The sequence below is a fragment of the Lepus europaeus genome, chromosome 11, assembly GCF_033115175.1.
Source record: "Lepus europaeus isolate LE1 chromosome 11, mLepTim1.pri, whole genome shotgun sequence".
In the NCBI taxonomy this organism is placed as follows: domain Eukaryota; kingdom Metazoa; phylum Chordata; class Mammalia; order Lagomorpha; family Leporidae; genus Lepus; species Lepus europaeus.
The window spans coordinates 90502589-90515628 of record NC_084837.1 but is presented as its reverse complement, the minus strand read 5'-3'; the positions used below and the strand labels follow the sequence as shown (position 1 = coordinate 90515628).

General features: G+C 59.2%; 1 protein-coding gene across 1 annotated transcript in view; it reads left to right on the top strand.

Moving 5' to 3' along the window:
- Positions 1 to 8749, top strand: part of ANP32A (acidic nuclear phosphoprotein 32 family member A) — a 34110-nt gene extending 25361 nt beyond the window's left edge. The window contains exons 2-7 of the mRNA XM_062206211.1: positions 3099 to 3248; positions 3394 to 3516; positions 5256 to 5472; positions 6602 to 6699; positions 8333 to 8393; positions 8525 to 8749. Coding sequence (XP_062062195.1) covers positions 3099 to 3248; positions 3394 to 3516; positions 5256 to 5472; positions 6602 to 6699; positions 8333 to 8393; positions 8525 to 8586 — 711 coding nt within the window. The 3' untranslated portion in view covers positions 8587 to 8749. The remainder of the gene's footprint in view (positions 1 to 3098; positions 3249 to 3393; positions 3517 to 5255; positions 5473 to 6601; positions 6700 to 8332; positions 8394 to 8524) is intronic.
- The last annotated feature ends 4291 nt before the right edge of the window (positions 8750 to 13040 follow it).

The window sequence follows — 13040 nt, the reverse complement described above, 5'->3', positions numbered from 1 at the left end:
TCCTGGGTGTTGAAACCTGAGGGATGGAGCACTGGGGCCAGTGTGGGTTTGTCTCGGGGATTCGCAAGCTCCTGATGCAGGCGGAGGAATTCCATTCGTTGCACTTGAGGGTAACCACATTCGGGTATTTTTAAATGGCCGGTGGAATTGGGAGCGAGCCGAATCCCAAAGTACAAATTTTCGGTTTAATTTTAACTTTGCACTTCGCTCACACCCAGGACTTGGCTTTAGTTTTTCCTGTGTTGTTTTCTTTTTTAAGCAGAATACCTCCTGGAAGTAAAAGAGATGGTTCTTCACGTGGAAGGGTTACAGTGGAAGCGGGGAGCCCAAGGCTGGGTCGCAGGCATTGTGGCTTTGTCCTGGTTTCTGACACTTGGCAGGCAGCCCACCTGCACCTGCCGCCGCCCCCCTCCCCCTCTGTGACACGGGGAAGAGGCAGACTGGGTGCTCTCTGCGGCCTCAGACTCTCAGCCCGGCCCCTTCCCCTGCTCTCAGATATCATTCTAAACTGTGCCACCCCCCTGCCCAGAAGGACACGCGGAAGCAGTGGGGATTCCACAGACCCTGCTGCCTGGACCCTTAGCAGGGAGTGGAGGCAGCCCCTGGCTTTCTCCTCCAGCGCCGTCTGAGCCAGGGCTGGGTTAGGGCCTGTGCTGTGGTTACAGAGGAAGTGTAACCAGGGTGGGGACCTGGAAGTGGCACCGTCCAGGCTTAGTGGAGCAGTCAGAGGGCTGCAGTATGGCAGTGGGGGCCAAAAGGGCTAGTAGGGGGGAGCGTCCAGGAGAGCAGGTGCCCTGTCTGCACAAGAACATCCGAGAAGCCCTCTGGGGGCCCTCCTCAGCTGGTGGCCAACACCAACCACACGGGCACCCTGCTCTGGCTGTGTCCTGGCATGCTAGGGTAGGCAGTGCTGGTGAGGCTGAGTTGGAGAGGGTGTCCCGTGACTACTCCATGGAGTGATTGAATGAGACCGTGTGTGTGTGTGTGTGTGTGTGTCAAGCACTTCAAGTAGGCCTGATGATCTAATGATCATTTTTAGTAAAGACATTAGCAGTGGTGGCTTGTACACAGGCCCCCCAGAGGAGTGATCAGCAGCCTGGGTGGGTGCCAGGAGCCAGGGACTGACCTGGTCAGCCCTGGAAGTCCCAGGCAGGCTGCAGGCAGGGGTGGCAGGCAGCGCTGTGCCTCTGCAGGGAGAGCTGTCCCCCCTGCCCCGCCCATCCTCAGCCTCCTCTCCTTGGCTAGTGGCAGTAAGGGGAGAAGCCCTTGACCTCTAGGAGAACCGTGTGCGCAGTGTTCCAGGGTGGCCTGGCCTCTCTGCGCATCTTTGTCTTTCTGTAGTGGAGATTCGGGAATTCCCAGGGAAGCCAGTTACTAAAGCAAAAACAGAGGGTGGGTCCCCTCCCGCAGTGGGCACTGCCCCTCTCTTTGCTGCGTCCCCTAAAGCCTGGCTTGCTGGCGCTGTAGGGCTCTCCTGCCTGGGGGAGAAGGCCTCCCAGCATCTTTTCCCAGGCACTCTTGCTGGTGACCTTGAGAAGGTGGCTCGACCTAGACATCTGGGCTCCCCTGGGAAGTGGACTTCCCCTCCCAGATGTAACAGGAAGGTGGGCGTGGTGGCCAGGCCTGGGCTGAGGGCTTGTTGGCTTTGGGAGGGAGCTGCTGTCCCGGGCAGAGCAGCAGTCATCCGTCCACCAGGGAAGGACAGAGTCAGGACAGCTGCAGGGCCCCTCAGGGCTCTGGAGCAGACCTGGCCCCAGCTCCTCCGCCTGGGCTCGCGCAGCTGTGGCCTGGGGGGACACTGTTCTCATCTCTTCAGCCCAGTGGCATAGGGAAGGAGCAAGGCAGGCCCGCTCAGAGGGGCAGGGTCAGCCCTGGACAAGGCCTATCTGATTATCCGGGAGGAGAGAAGGCTCTTTGGAGCTTGCATGGAGGACGTGCCTGTATGGCATGAACCGTCCTGAGAGCTCAGGCCTCGCAGCTGGAGGCAGGCTGCATGGTGGTCAGGTTGGGGTGCTGTGTCCTGGCAGGGCTGAGCACCAGGTGCAGCCAGGAGCAGTCACTTTTAACCTGGCCCAACACCCCCTCCACCCCCGAGAGGCCAGGTTTCCCAAGCAGCCGATTGGCGTGGATAACTGAGCCGGCTGTAGGCGCCCAGGCGCCCTTGCTGACCCGACCCCCAGGGTCACTTCGGGCTGGAGACTTGGTGCTCCTCCCCCGCGGTCACCCTCTTCTCTCAAGCCTGCGGTTTCACCTGCAGCCAAGTCTGCCTCTGGTTGGTTCTTCCTACCTCGTTAGAGATAAAGGATTAGGACCCAAATTCGGGATAGAGTTGGGAAAGGAACAGCTGGGGCCGCAGAGGCGCCTCCGAAGGCAGACTTGGGGGTTTTGCCAGCCTCGCCGTTTTGATGCGGCCCCGCCAGGCATGTGAGCTTCCTCTCTGCACACCTAAATTAATTAAAATGAGTGAAACTAGAAGCTCCGTGGCTCCGTGGCCACACGTGGCAGGCACAGTACAGAACCTTCCCATCCTCGAGGAGTTCTCTTGGATGGCGCTGGTCTACAGGCAGGAGGGTCCCACAGGGCGGGCCAGGCAGGTGACTGCGGTGACGAAAGCCAGGTGGGGGTGGGGGCAGCCTCTCCCTGCTGGCAGGAGTGGACACGTGGAGGTGAGAGGAAGGTGGGAGCCGAGGGTAGGGAGCAGGCAGCTGGCCTCCTGGCTGGGGGGAAGTGGGCAGGGGTGGGAAGTGGTCAGGCTGGGGTTGGGCAGTGCAGCACGGCCTAGGGTTCCCCTTAACCATGTGGCTGGAGCTGGTGGGGAGCTGGGGACTGCAGGGTTTGGAATGAGACCATCGGCCACCTCGCCAAGGGCAGCAGGACCCAGCAGGTTAGTCCCCCGTGAGGCTTCGGTCACCCCCAGTCCTGCTCTGTCCACCCCAGGGCTCCTCTTGCCTTAGTGTTGCCACAGGCAGAAAAGTCAGGGTGGGCAGAGGCAAACAGGGCCGTGATCAGGAAGAGGCGGGGCGGCAGGGGGCGTCCTGGTGCCGTGGTGGTGCCCCCCCAGCGCCCCTCCCCCATGCCCACCGGCGCTTGCCTTCCAGGTGAAAGAGCTTGTGCTGGACAACTGCCGGTCGAATGAAGGCAAAATCGAGGGCCTGACAGATGAGTTTGAGGAGCTGGAGTTCTTAAGTACAATCAACGTCGGCCTCGTGTCAGTTGCAAACTTACCAAAGTTAAACAAACTCAAGAAGGTGAGTGGTGGTGCGTGGCAAGCCGGGCGGGCGGCGGGAGGAGGCGGCCGCTGCTTTGCCCGTAGCGTGCGGGACAGAGGGGGGGGCCCCCCACGAGCCCTCACGTGAAAGCCGCTTCTGCTTTGTCTCTCCCTGCCTCGTTCAGCTCGAACTAAGCGATAACAGAATCTCGGGGGGCCTGGACGTGTTGGCAGAAAAGTGTCCGAACCTCACACATCTAAATTTAAGCGGCAACAAAATTAAAGACCTCAGCACGATAGAGCCCCTGGTAAGTCATCGGGGAGGCGGGCGGCGGGAGGCGTTGGCCCGGTGACTCTGGAATGTTCTTCCTTCCACTGAATCCCTGTGACTCTGGCGATGGGCCACGAGGTGGAATCGGAGCTTTGGTTGCTGCTTTGTCTGCAGAGTAACCGAGGCCCGGAGGGCCGTGCCGAGGTGGCATGGCCAGACCGTGACCGTGACCTTGCTTCCCGGTCCTGTGCTTCCCCTTGTAATTCCTGCTCAGCTCTGGAAACCTGAGCTGTCATTTCCTCGGCCCGGGCGTGGCCTTTTGCCCTGATTGGGATGAGAAAGAGTCGTGCAGGAATTCAGCTCACTGGGGAGGGGGACCCCTGTGTGCATCTCGGGTCTGTGGCCTGAGGCTGGCGACTGTGAGTGGCGTGAGATGGGGCAGTGCTGACCGAGAACCCCGGGGTGGACGTGTTCTGCAGGCTGCCCCAGTGCCAGCGTGGTGGTGGTGGTGGTGGCAGCCAGGCCTGGAGCCGGCTCCGTTATCCACGCCAGTCGGGAAACCTGGTCTCTCGGGAGTGGTGGGTGAGCCTAGAACGTGGCTTGCCCCGGAAGTCCTTCTGAGCTCTCTCGGTGATCTCGGAGGAGAAGCCGAAGTTTTGTCATCTGGGAAGTTTTTGATCTCGTCATTTCATTAGAAGAGGAGGAGACCTTGAAGTTCTGTGTTGTGTGTTTGAGGGCTGGGACAGGGGATGGGTAGATAAAAGCCTTGTAAAACGCTGCTTTGCTCACCATTAGAGATCTGTCTGTCCCTCCCCCAGTAGCTTCTCCACCCTGGGGTCAGTGTGTTGTGTTGCGCTGACCTCACGGGGGCTGGGAGATGTTCTGGGTGGAGGGTGTGGGGCTCACCCGCACAGACCACAGCCCAGACCTCCCTGCGGCCCTTCTTCCCTGCTGAGAACCACCCAGGCCTCAAGCCCAAGGTGTCAGAGGGCCCATAACCTGCACACGGGACAGCGGCTCCCTGCTCAGCGGGGGCCACCGCCAGCACAGGGACCCATTCTGGGATGGGCTGAGTGGGGCAGAAGTCAGAGAAGAGGCAGCCCTGGTGCTTGTGGCCCTGTGCCCCCCCCCCCGGGGGGGGCTGTGCTTCCTCGGCGCGCATCAGCTGTCACCCACGTGGTGCCTGTGTTGCAGGCAGGGAGAGCGCAGGGCTGAGCCAGGCTATAAGCCCCGGTTCTGTACTCTTCCCGCATCTTCAAAACGAGTTGTACACAGTTGTACAGGGGTGGAAGGACACCAGGCTTCATCCACAAGGTGCCGTGTTCCCTGCCCACACCATGGTCGCTAGGAGAGGCAGGAGTGTGTGTGTTAGCTCTGGTACCTGTTCTTCCCCCTCTGCCTCTGTAGTCCCAGGGCAGGCAGCAGATTTCCTGGCTGGGGCTCCAAGACAGCCCCAGCGTCACGTCCAGCCAGTCACTCTTCAGGCAAAACCTGCGCTTGCAAAATTAAAGTGTGAGCAGTGGTTGCGGCTTTACCCATTCTCGAGTCCAACTCCCCATTTTCCAGATGAACAAACTGAGGCCCACAAGTCAGGGCTGAGGAGCCTGGGTGAAGACCATGGCCCAGCCGAGTCCGACCAGGGTTTCCTTGTCACCTGCGAGCCTCGGGCTGCCCACACAGGCTCCTGGCCTGGCATCCCCACCTGTTTGCCCCCTGTCCTGCCCCGTCCCACCTCCTGCAAATAGCTCACCGTCGACTCCATTTTGCCACCTGCAGAAAAAGTTAGAAAACCTCAAGAGCTTAGACCTTTTCAACTGCGAGGTGACCAACCTGAACGACTACCGGGAAAACGTGTTCGAGCTCCTCCCGCAGCTCACGTACCTGGACGGCTACGACCGGGACGACAAGGAGGCCTCGGACTCGGATGCCGAGGGCTACGTGGAGGGCCTGGACGACGACGAGGAGGACGAGGACGAGGAGGAGGATGAGGACGGTGAGTGCTGGGCAGGGAGGCCCGGAGCTGCAGGGTCCTCCTTGCTTTGCAGCGCTGGGGCTGGGTGAGGGGGGCGCCAGATCCAGCTCCCACCTGTGGGGGGCGTGGGGCTGTCAGCTGCCCTTGCCCAAGTCCCTAGTCTGGCTCAGAGAGGCACTGCAGAGCCCACAGCTGCAGTCACTCCCTGGAAACCAGCTCACTGCATCACTTCCATTTCTGTCCCTTTAGCAAAGCATGCAGGGAAGACGGTCCTCTGTGTCTCTCTGCAGTACGCCTCCGGCCTTTGGCAGCCCCTCAGGGTGGGGGTCCCAGGGGTTGGCGCTGGGTAGGGTGCAGCCTGGTCCCTTTTAGGCATGCCTTCATGGAGAGGAGGTCCAGAGTTGGAGGGGCCGGGGGCCCCCTGGTGGCTGCAGCCCACAGGATGGGAACTGGCTCTTGGGCTCCTGGGACTGGGAAGGGGGCGGGGGTGGGAGGGGCTGCAGGGCTCCCTGGCAGTCCTGCCAGCAGGCAGAAGCTTCTGGAAGGGAAAGAAGGCAAAGAGGGCAAGCCTCCCACTGCCGGCAGCTTCCCTGCAGGTGCCGAGCCTTGAGCCACTTGGCACATCGTTCAGACACAAGGTTGGGTACCCCTGTTAGGTGGCAGTGTTTTGAAGAGTCTCAGTAGCCCTGTTTGCCGGGGTGGGGGGGGGATCTTGGGATGGGGCAGAAGGGCCCCGAGAGAGGTGGGGTACTTTGTGAGCCAGTATCAGGTCCTGCTCCGTGGTGACTCCGTGTGTGCCCTTGACTGGGTCCAGCGTGCCTCGGATTTCTCGCAGTTAGGGCGAGGAACCGGGCCGGGCAGCTGTTGGTCTGAGCTGCCGATTTCGCCATGGCCTCAGCCTCCATGACGCTCCTGCAGCGTCGGGAACCTTGGGAGCACGGCCCATGTTCCAGATGCCACGGGCTGGGGCCATCATCCCGGCTCTGCTTCCTCGACAGTTAGAGCACTGGGCCTTTGGGCTTGGGGGGTGGGGGAGGTCATGGGGCCCCCTGCACTGCAGACCCCCAGCCCACCTGCCTGGGCCTGGACTGGGTGAGGGGCAGCCGGCTCACTGCCAGTTCTGTTCGCGTGCCCCGTTCCGCTCGCACAGAGGAGCTGTTTGACGAAGATGCTCAGGTAGTGGAAGACGAGGAGGACGAGGAGGAGGAAGAGGAGGGTGAAGAGGAGGACGTGAGTGCAGAGGAGGAGGTGAGGAGGCGGGGCGGGGCGCCCTTTTGCTCCCTCGCTCGGGCAGGGGGAGGACGCTGAGACTTGCTGGGCTGGTTTGGAGGGGGTTGGCTTGGGGGTGGGGGAGAGGATGTTGCAGGTAGGGTCTCATCTGCTGGGGGGAGGGGTCTGGCAGAGTCCCTGCCCCCCTTTTTCGCCTTCTTGTGTTAATTAAGATGCTCAGAGCACCCAGACTCCCCTGTGCTGGGGAAATCAGAGACTCCTCACACTAGCGAGCAGCAGAGGACCCAGCCCAAGTGAGAGGGGCGCCCTCCCCTGTAAGACCGTGCCTGGAGGTGTGGCTGGTACCCACAGGCACGAGGAGGTGGCAGAGCGCAGGGGCTGAGAGCATGGTCAGGGGGTGCTCCCCGCCCCACCGCCAACCAGCGGTGTGTCCCTGGAGCTGCCACGTGGCCTTTCTGAGCCTGTCCCTCCATCGCAAGGAAAGGAGCCTGATGAGGAGCTGTGAGTAGGCTGCTCAGAGACCAGATCACTGAGGCCCTCCAAGCTGCTGGCCCCGTGCCCCGGGCGTTCTGTTTGGATGTTCTCGGTCTCTCTGTAGCTTGCTTAGAACTCTCTCCATCAGCTCTAGATAATTGCAAAAGTTGAACCTGGAAAGGTTTAATGGGATAATGGCAGGAACAGGTGCCTCTGTGTCCCCTATGCCCCGCCTCTCACCCCCCCCCCCCCATTTCCTGGCCCTCCATGGAGATTGCGGACATGCGCCATGGCCCACGCTCACTGAGCCAGGGTCTCCCGGCCAGCACAGCCCAGCACAGCCCGAGCTTAGGAGAAGCCAGCTGGAGCAGAGAAAAGCCACTGGGAGGGGGCCTGGTCCAGCTTGTTCTCCCACTGCGTTGTCGTCTCCCTGGGTACAGGCAGCTTCTCTCCCCTCCCCCCAGAACAGGGCCGTAAGCCGTGCTGAGCGCTGGGCCGGTGGCCTTGCCCTTCCTGTCACGGGCGCGGTAGCGTGCAAGCTTGTTTTGCTGCTGTGGTCTCACTGACCGTCGGCATGTTTCCAGCTTCCAGGGAAGGGTAGCGCGTGTGCACACACGCACGCACGCATCACGCACACACAGGCACACACAGAGCTCAGCAGGCAGACAGGCGAGGGTGCTAGCTGGTGACAGTGCAGAAGCGTGTGTTACCCTTCGCATAAAGAAATCTGTCCCAAGAGCTTTGCAGCCAGGGACTGCCTGAGGCTGAGGACCAGGGCTCACCACCCAGGGGTGTGGTGCAGCCGCGGAGCCACGCCCCTGGCTGACTCCCCAGCCGGAGGGTGGTGGCCTCAGGGGCTGGAGAGGGGGAGGCTGGACCTGCAGACGGCGGGTCTCCCCTGGAAGCCACGACTCGATCGAGGACAGGTGAAAGAAAGGCTGGGCTGTTTGGCACAACCCGGAGTCTGCTTCGACGGGAAGCCACCTCTCCCTCCGAGGACTGCAGATCCCGTGGCCCTAACCGGGGCTGTAGACTCCACCGCCCCCCGGAAGCTGTTGGCACGTTTGGGGGTGGGGAGCTCGGAGCCTCATGCAGATGCTCAAACGGGTCCTCGGTCCAGAACTGATCCAGAGCCTGTGCCGCCCCTCACGTCCTTGGTGTCCGTGTTTTCTCCTAGGAGGACGAAGAAGGTTACAACGACGGGGAGGTGGAGGAGGAGGAGGAGGAAGACGGCGGTGGTACGACAGTCCTTTGCTCTCAAGCTCCTGCAGCCTGGCCTTGGCCGTGACCGCAGGGGGGTCCGGGATGCGCGGCGGGTGGGTTGAGGCGGGGGCGGAGCTAACGGAGCGCCTTCTCTGTACCCTTGCAGAGGAAGAGAGGGGTCAGAAGCGGAAACGAGAGCCGGAAGACGAGGGAGACGAGGACGACTGAGCGGAATCCCGACTTTGAACGATTCCTGTCGTGATCTGACTGTTTTTACCCGTATCCCCTCCCCCCTCCTCCAAATCCTGCCCCCTGAAACTTATTTTTTTCTGATTGTAACTGTTGCTGTGGGAACGAGAGGGGATGAGTGTCCGGGGGCCGTGGGGGGCGGGGGGCGGGCGGGCGGGGTGGAATAAAAGACTATTTTTACTGCCACTCTTTATGTTCTTTTCCCCTACTCTGCCTCTGTGTCTGGTTTTGTCCCTGTCAGTGCATCAGCTGAGTACACAACCTGCCCCGTACCCTCGGTGTACGCACCCCGAGCCCGCGGCGGCGTCCTCAACTCTTGCTCTGGGCCATGTGATTTCTGCATTTCTTGGGTCTGCTCGGGGCACGGGGTGCCCTGGTTTGTACATAGCAATCTGCAGGCGGGTGGACCTTGGCACGGGTCCGGGGACTCTGCCCCGTCTCGCCTCCCTCTTCCGCCCCTCCCACCCCTTCGCAGATGGTGGCGGGCTTCCCCGTGTCTGCAGAGAGGATGCTGCGGGGCCTCCTGGGAGCCACGGGCCGGGATGTGAGAGCAGCGGGCGTATTTTTGAGTTACAAGTAAACCGGATTTGACGATGAACATGAGAGGAGAAGACAGAAACCCTGCAGCGTCAGCCTGTTCTTAAGGAAAAAGAAAAAACTGTCCTGTCAGGTTCTGTGAGATGTTAGCACGCCTGGTTTTACGAAAACGACCACGTCCTTCCACGTGTCTGCCTCCGTCACCGGCCGGAGCACGGGAGGTGTCACTGCATGTCGCTGGGGTTTGGGTTTTGGTTTGTGGGTTTGTTTTTTTGTTTTTTTTGTTTTTTTTCATACACCCGAGCACGGAAAAACTAATGCAAAGTTGTATTTTCTTACCTAGCTGGGGGTGGGAAGTAACCACAGGTTCCTGGCTTTAGAAGTGATGTTGCCTCCTAACCCCATGTTCCATCCCAGGTTTTTTCTCGCCCCTCGGAAGAGCCAAACTTTGAGTTTTATGTCTGTTTGTCATTGATAAATTTCAATAAATCTTTTTATACAATTTTGTGGGGGATGGCTTCTTTTGAGTCCAGTAGGCCATTGAGCTTTCTAAGATGAATTCTAGAAAAGCTGCTTAGGGCGGGGCGGGGTGGGGGTGAGGGGACGCTTCATTTTTGTTTATACAATGGCTTTTCTCGTGGGGCATCTAACCTGATAACTAAGTTTGGATATTTTTGGTCCCAAAGCAAAATGCACAGTGGTATATTTTTTCATTAAAAAGGTGCAGAACAGGGACACAAAGAAAAACAAAAAAGATAGAGTCGCTGACGTCGGACGTGTTTAAATCTCTCTCTTACTGTTTCCTTTTTCATACTGTAAAAAAGAATGTATGCTTCAACTCAGGAATGTATAAAGCAAATTCTTTCCCAAACGCAGAGAGTTACATTTGGTGTTTTCTTTTGCTACTTTTTTTTTTGCTTCCTGTTCTTGCGATCACTGTGTCTGCCTCTGAATGGTGTGCACCGCAGGCCCTCGGCTCATCCCGGTTCCTTTGGGTTTCCCGCTCACCCCTGCGGTGAAGGCCCTGTACCTCCTCACCCCCTCTGGGTTTCTTACTACAAACCCTCAGGGGGTGGGGTCGTCCGGCCGGGGCCTCCTGCGTCTTTAAGGCTCGCGTTTTCACTGGCTTCCAGAAGGGTCGTTGTGCCAGTTTCCTCTTTGTTGATACATCGGGAAGTTTGTGGGGAAATGGAGTGAACTGCGAAGTCTAGAGGCCGACATGGGCACAGAGGCTCTGCTGCCCGCAGCCCATGAGGCAGAGCCTGCTTCCCTCCCTGCCCATTCCGCACTTCCAATCCAGCTTCTTACTAAGGGGCCTGGGAGGCGGCAGATGGTGGCCCAAGGACTGGAGACCTGGATGGAGTTCCTGGCTTCAGTCGGGACTGGCTCGGCACTGGCTGTTGTAGACATTTGGGGAGTGAACAAGTGTGTGGAAGATCTCCCTCTGTCACTCTGCCTTCCAAATATATATGTTTATTTTGGTGTCAGAACTTTGGATAGCCACGCGTGGTTTTCTCATGATACATCTTTCCGGTAGACTTTGAGTTACGCTCCAAGTCCTGTATTCACTGTCAGCCTCAGACAGGAGCCCTGGCTCCCTACAGTGTCTTTAACAGTCATTGTGCGATTCCAGCCTTGTTCAACCTGCCCTCTGGGGCAGGGGGCCTGGGGCCACCTACAACCTAAGCACGGAGGCTGTGAGGATGAACACAGTCGGTGGCTCAGCTGGTGAAGGTGGTCTGGCCTCGGGCTTCTGGTCCAGACTCCCTGAGTGGGGCTGTAAGTTGACTGGCATAGGCATGCAAACAGGTACCATGAAGTGCAAGGTGAAGTGGATGCTGATGGGTTAATGGTGACCTCCGGGAAGAAAACCTGTATCCATCAAATCCATCATTCCAAACATTCCCATCAGCCTCGAGAGAGTCGTGCCCATTTTGCAGATGAAGAAAACCGAGGCTGAGTAACCTCGAGAAATGAGTTGGGATGGAACCCAGGTCTGTTTGGGGCTTACTTCCGCTTCACTGAACTTGGCCACGAGTGGCTGGGAGAAGAGGAAGTTCGGCCCGGGAGCGAGGAGGCGCTGACCTTTTCTGAGGTCTTGCTGTGTGCCAGGCCCGCCCTGCGTTTCACGGGCAGCATTGCCTTAATCTGGCTGAATCATCAAAGCCACCTTTGGTACGTGCCATTACCCTTGTTAAACAGATGGCTGAGCGAGTGACTCAGCCGCGCTCTTGCAGCCAGAATGGAGAGCACTGTCAGGAATGTGCCAGCCCTGGCCCTTGCACCGAGTGCCCCCGGCCTGCTGCCTCCTGTTCCCCTGCTCTGCGCCCACTTGTACGAAGCAGTCGGCACCCTGGAGCATCACAGCTCCCCGTGAGGGCAGCTGCACCCCGTAGAGAGGAGCCCAGTCTAAGCTGGCAAAACCACAGCCCAGAGAGGGCAGGCATTGTGCCCAAGCCAAACAGCAAGGGAGCAACAGAGCCAAACCTGGAACCTAGAACGCTGTCCATCCTGGGCCTTGCTGCTGTCCTGGGTGGCTACGGAGAAGCGGGAGGTGGGGGTGGGGTGGGGTCGTTGCAGCAGGTAGCTGTGCAGTGTGTCTTCCAGGGAGAGCAGAGCCCAGCCCAGCAGTGGGATATGGAGTGGGTCCCGCACCCTGCTCCTGGGATGAAGCACCTGTTCCTAACACAGCAGGTGGTTCCTTGATGCCCTCCAACCACCAGAGAGGGCCATGCCTGTCCCAGTGTGGACCAGTACCTGGAGAGAGAAAACCCAGGCACAGTGGTGCTTCTGCATCGTGGCCTCCAAGTCGCCTCCTTTCACCCTCATGGGTTTCACAGACAGGAAGGCGACAGGCCCCAGACCTACACAGCTGGCGCCAGAGACCTTGCTCATCCCCGCACCCTAAGTGCCAGGCACGGGAAGCAGGCGCAGAGACAGCTCTTCCCGCCTGCCAACCTGCAAAGGCTGTTTTCATTCTGGGTCAGAAGCTCACGGTGGACCCCCCACAGTGGGTCCCCGGGGAAGCAGCTTTGGATAACAACAGTCCCAGGTCCCCAGATAACCGCGGTCTGCTGGCGGGCTGGGCCTGGGACCAAGCAGGGCAGGCAGGGCCGGAGCTGGCTGCCCAGACAAGCACAGGGCTGAGACTGAGGCCCGCTGGGCTGGCCAGCAGGGGAGCTGAGGGAAATCCGAGCCTGACAGGGCATGCACTGGCTGCTGACCGCGGGTGACTCCGGGAGCGGATGCAGGAGCCCAGCACCTGTTCCTCCAGGTCAGCAGCTGCCCTGAGGGAATGCGGTAACCGGGCTGCATCCCTGAACGGTGGGCTGGGCTGCCCCGCACCCACTGCGGCTCCCAGGCTAAGCAAGGCACGGAGTCCCGGCCCATCACGAGACTCCTAACCCTGCAGGGACTGGAACAAGGGAGGACCTGGAATGCAAACTCTCAAGTGCATCTCGGTCTCTGGAATTTGGCAAATGGCACTCTCGGTATGAGGGTGCTGGGCCGGGAGTGGAGCCACACGGAAGCCTGCACACCCTGGAGGCAGCGGTGATGGCTCAAGTACTTGGGAGACTTGAGTTGAGTTCTGGGTCTTGGCTTCAGGGTGGCCCAGCCCTAACTGTTATGGGGATTTGGGAAGTGAACCAGCACCAGGAGTGCTCGCTGGCTCTCTAACTCAAAAAAACAAAGAAAAAAAAAAGGAAACCTGCATATATATATTGCATACATATGTAAGTATGTATATATTTTTTAAATAATGCCAATTTCATGGCTAAGAAGTCCAAGCAACCCAAATATTTTCTGTGACAAAGGGAAAACAAAGTTCTAAATACCACTTGGTCTTGAAGATAATTTACGTGGAAGTTAAATGTACTCTGTATAAAGCCCTACAG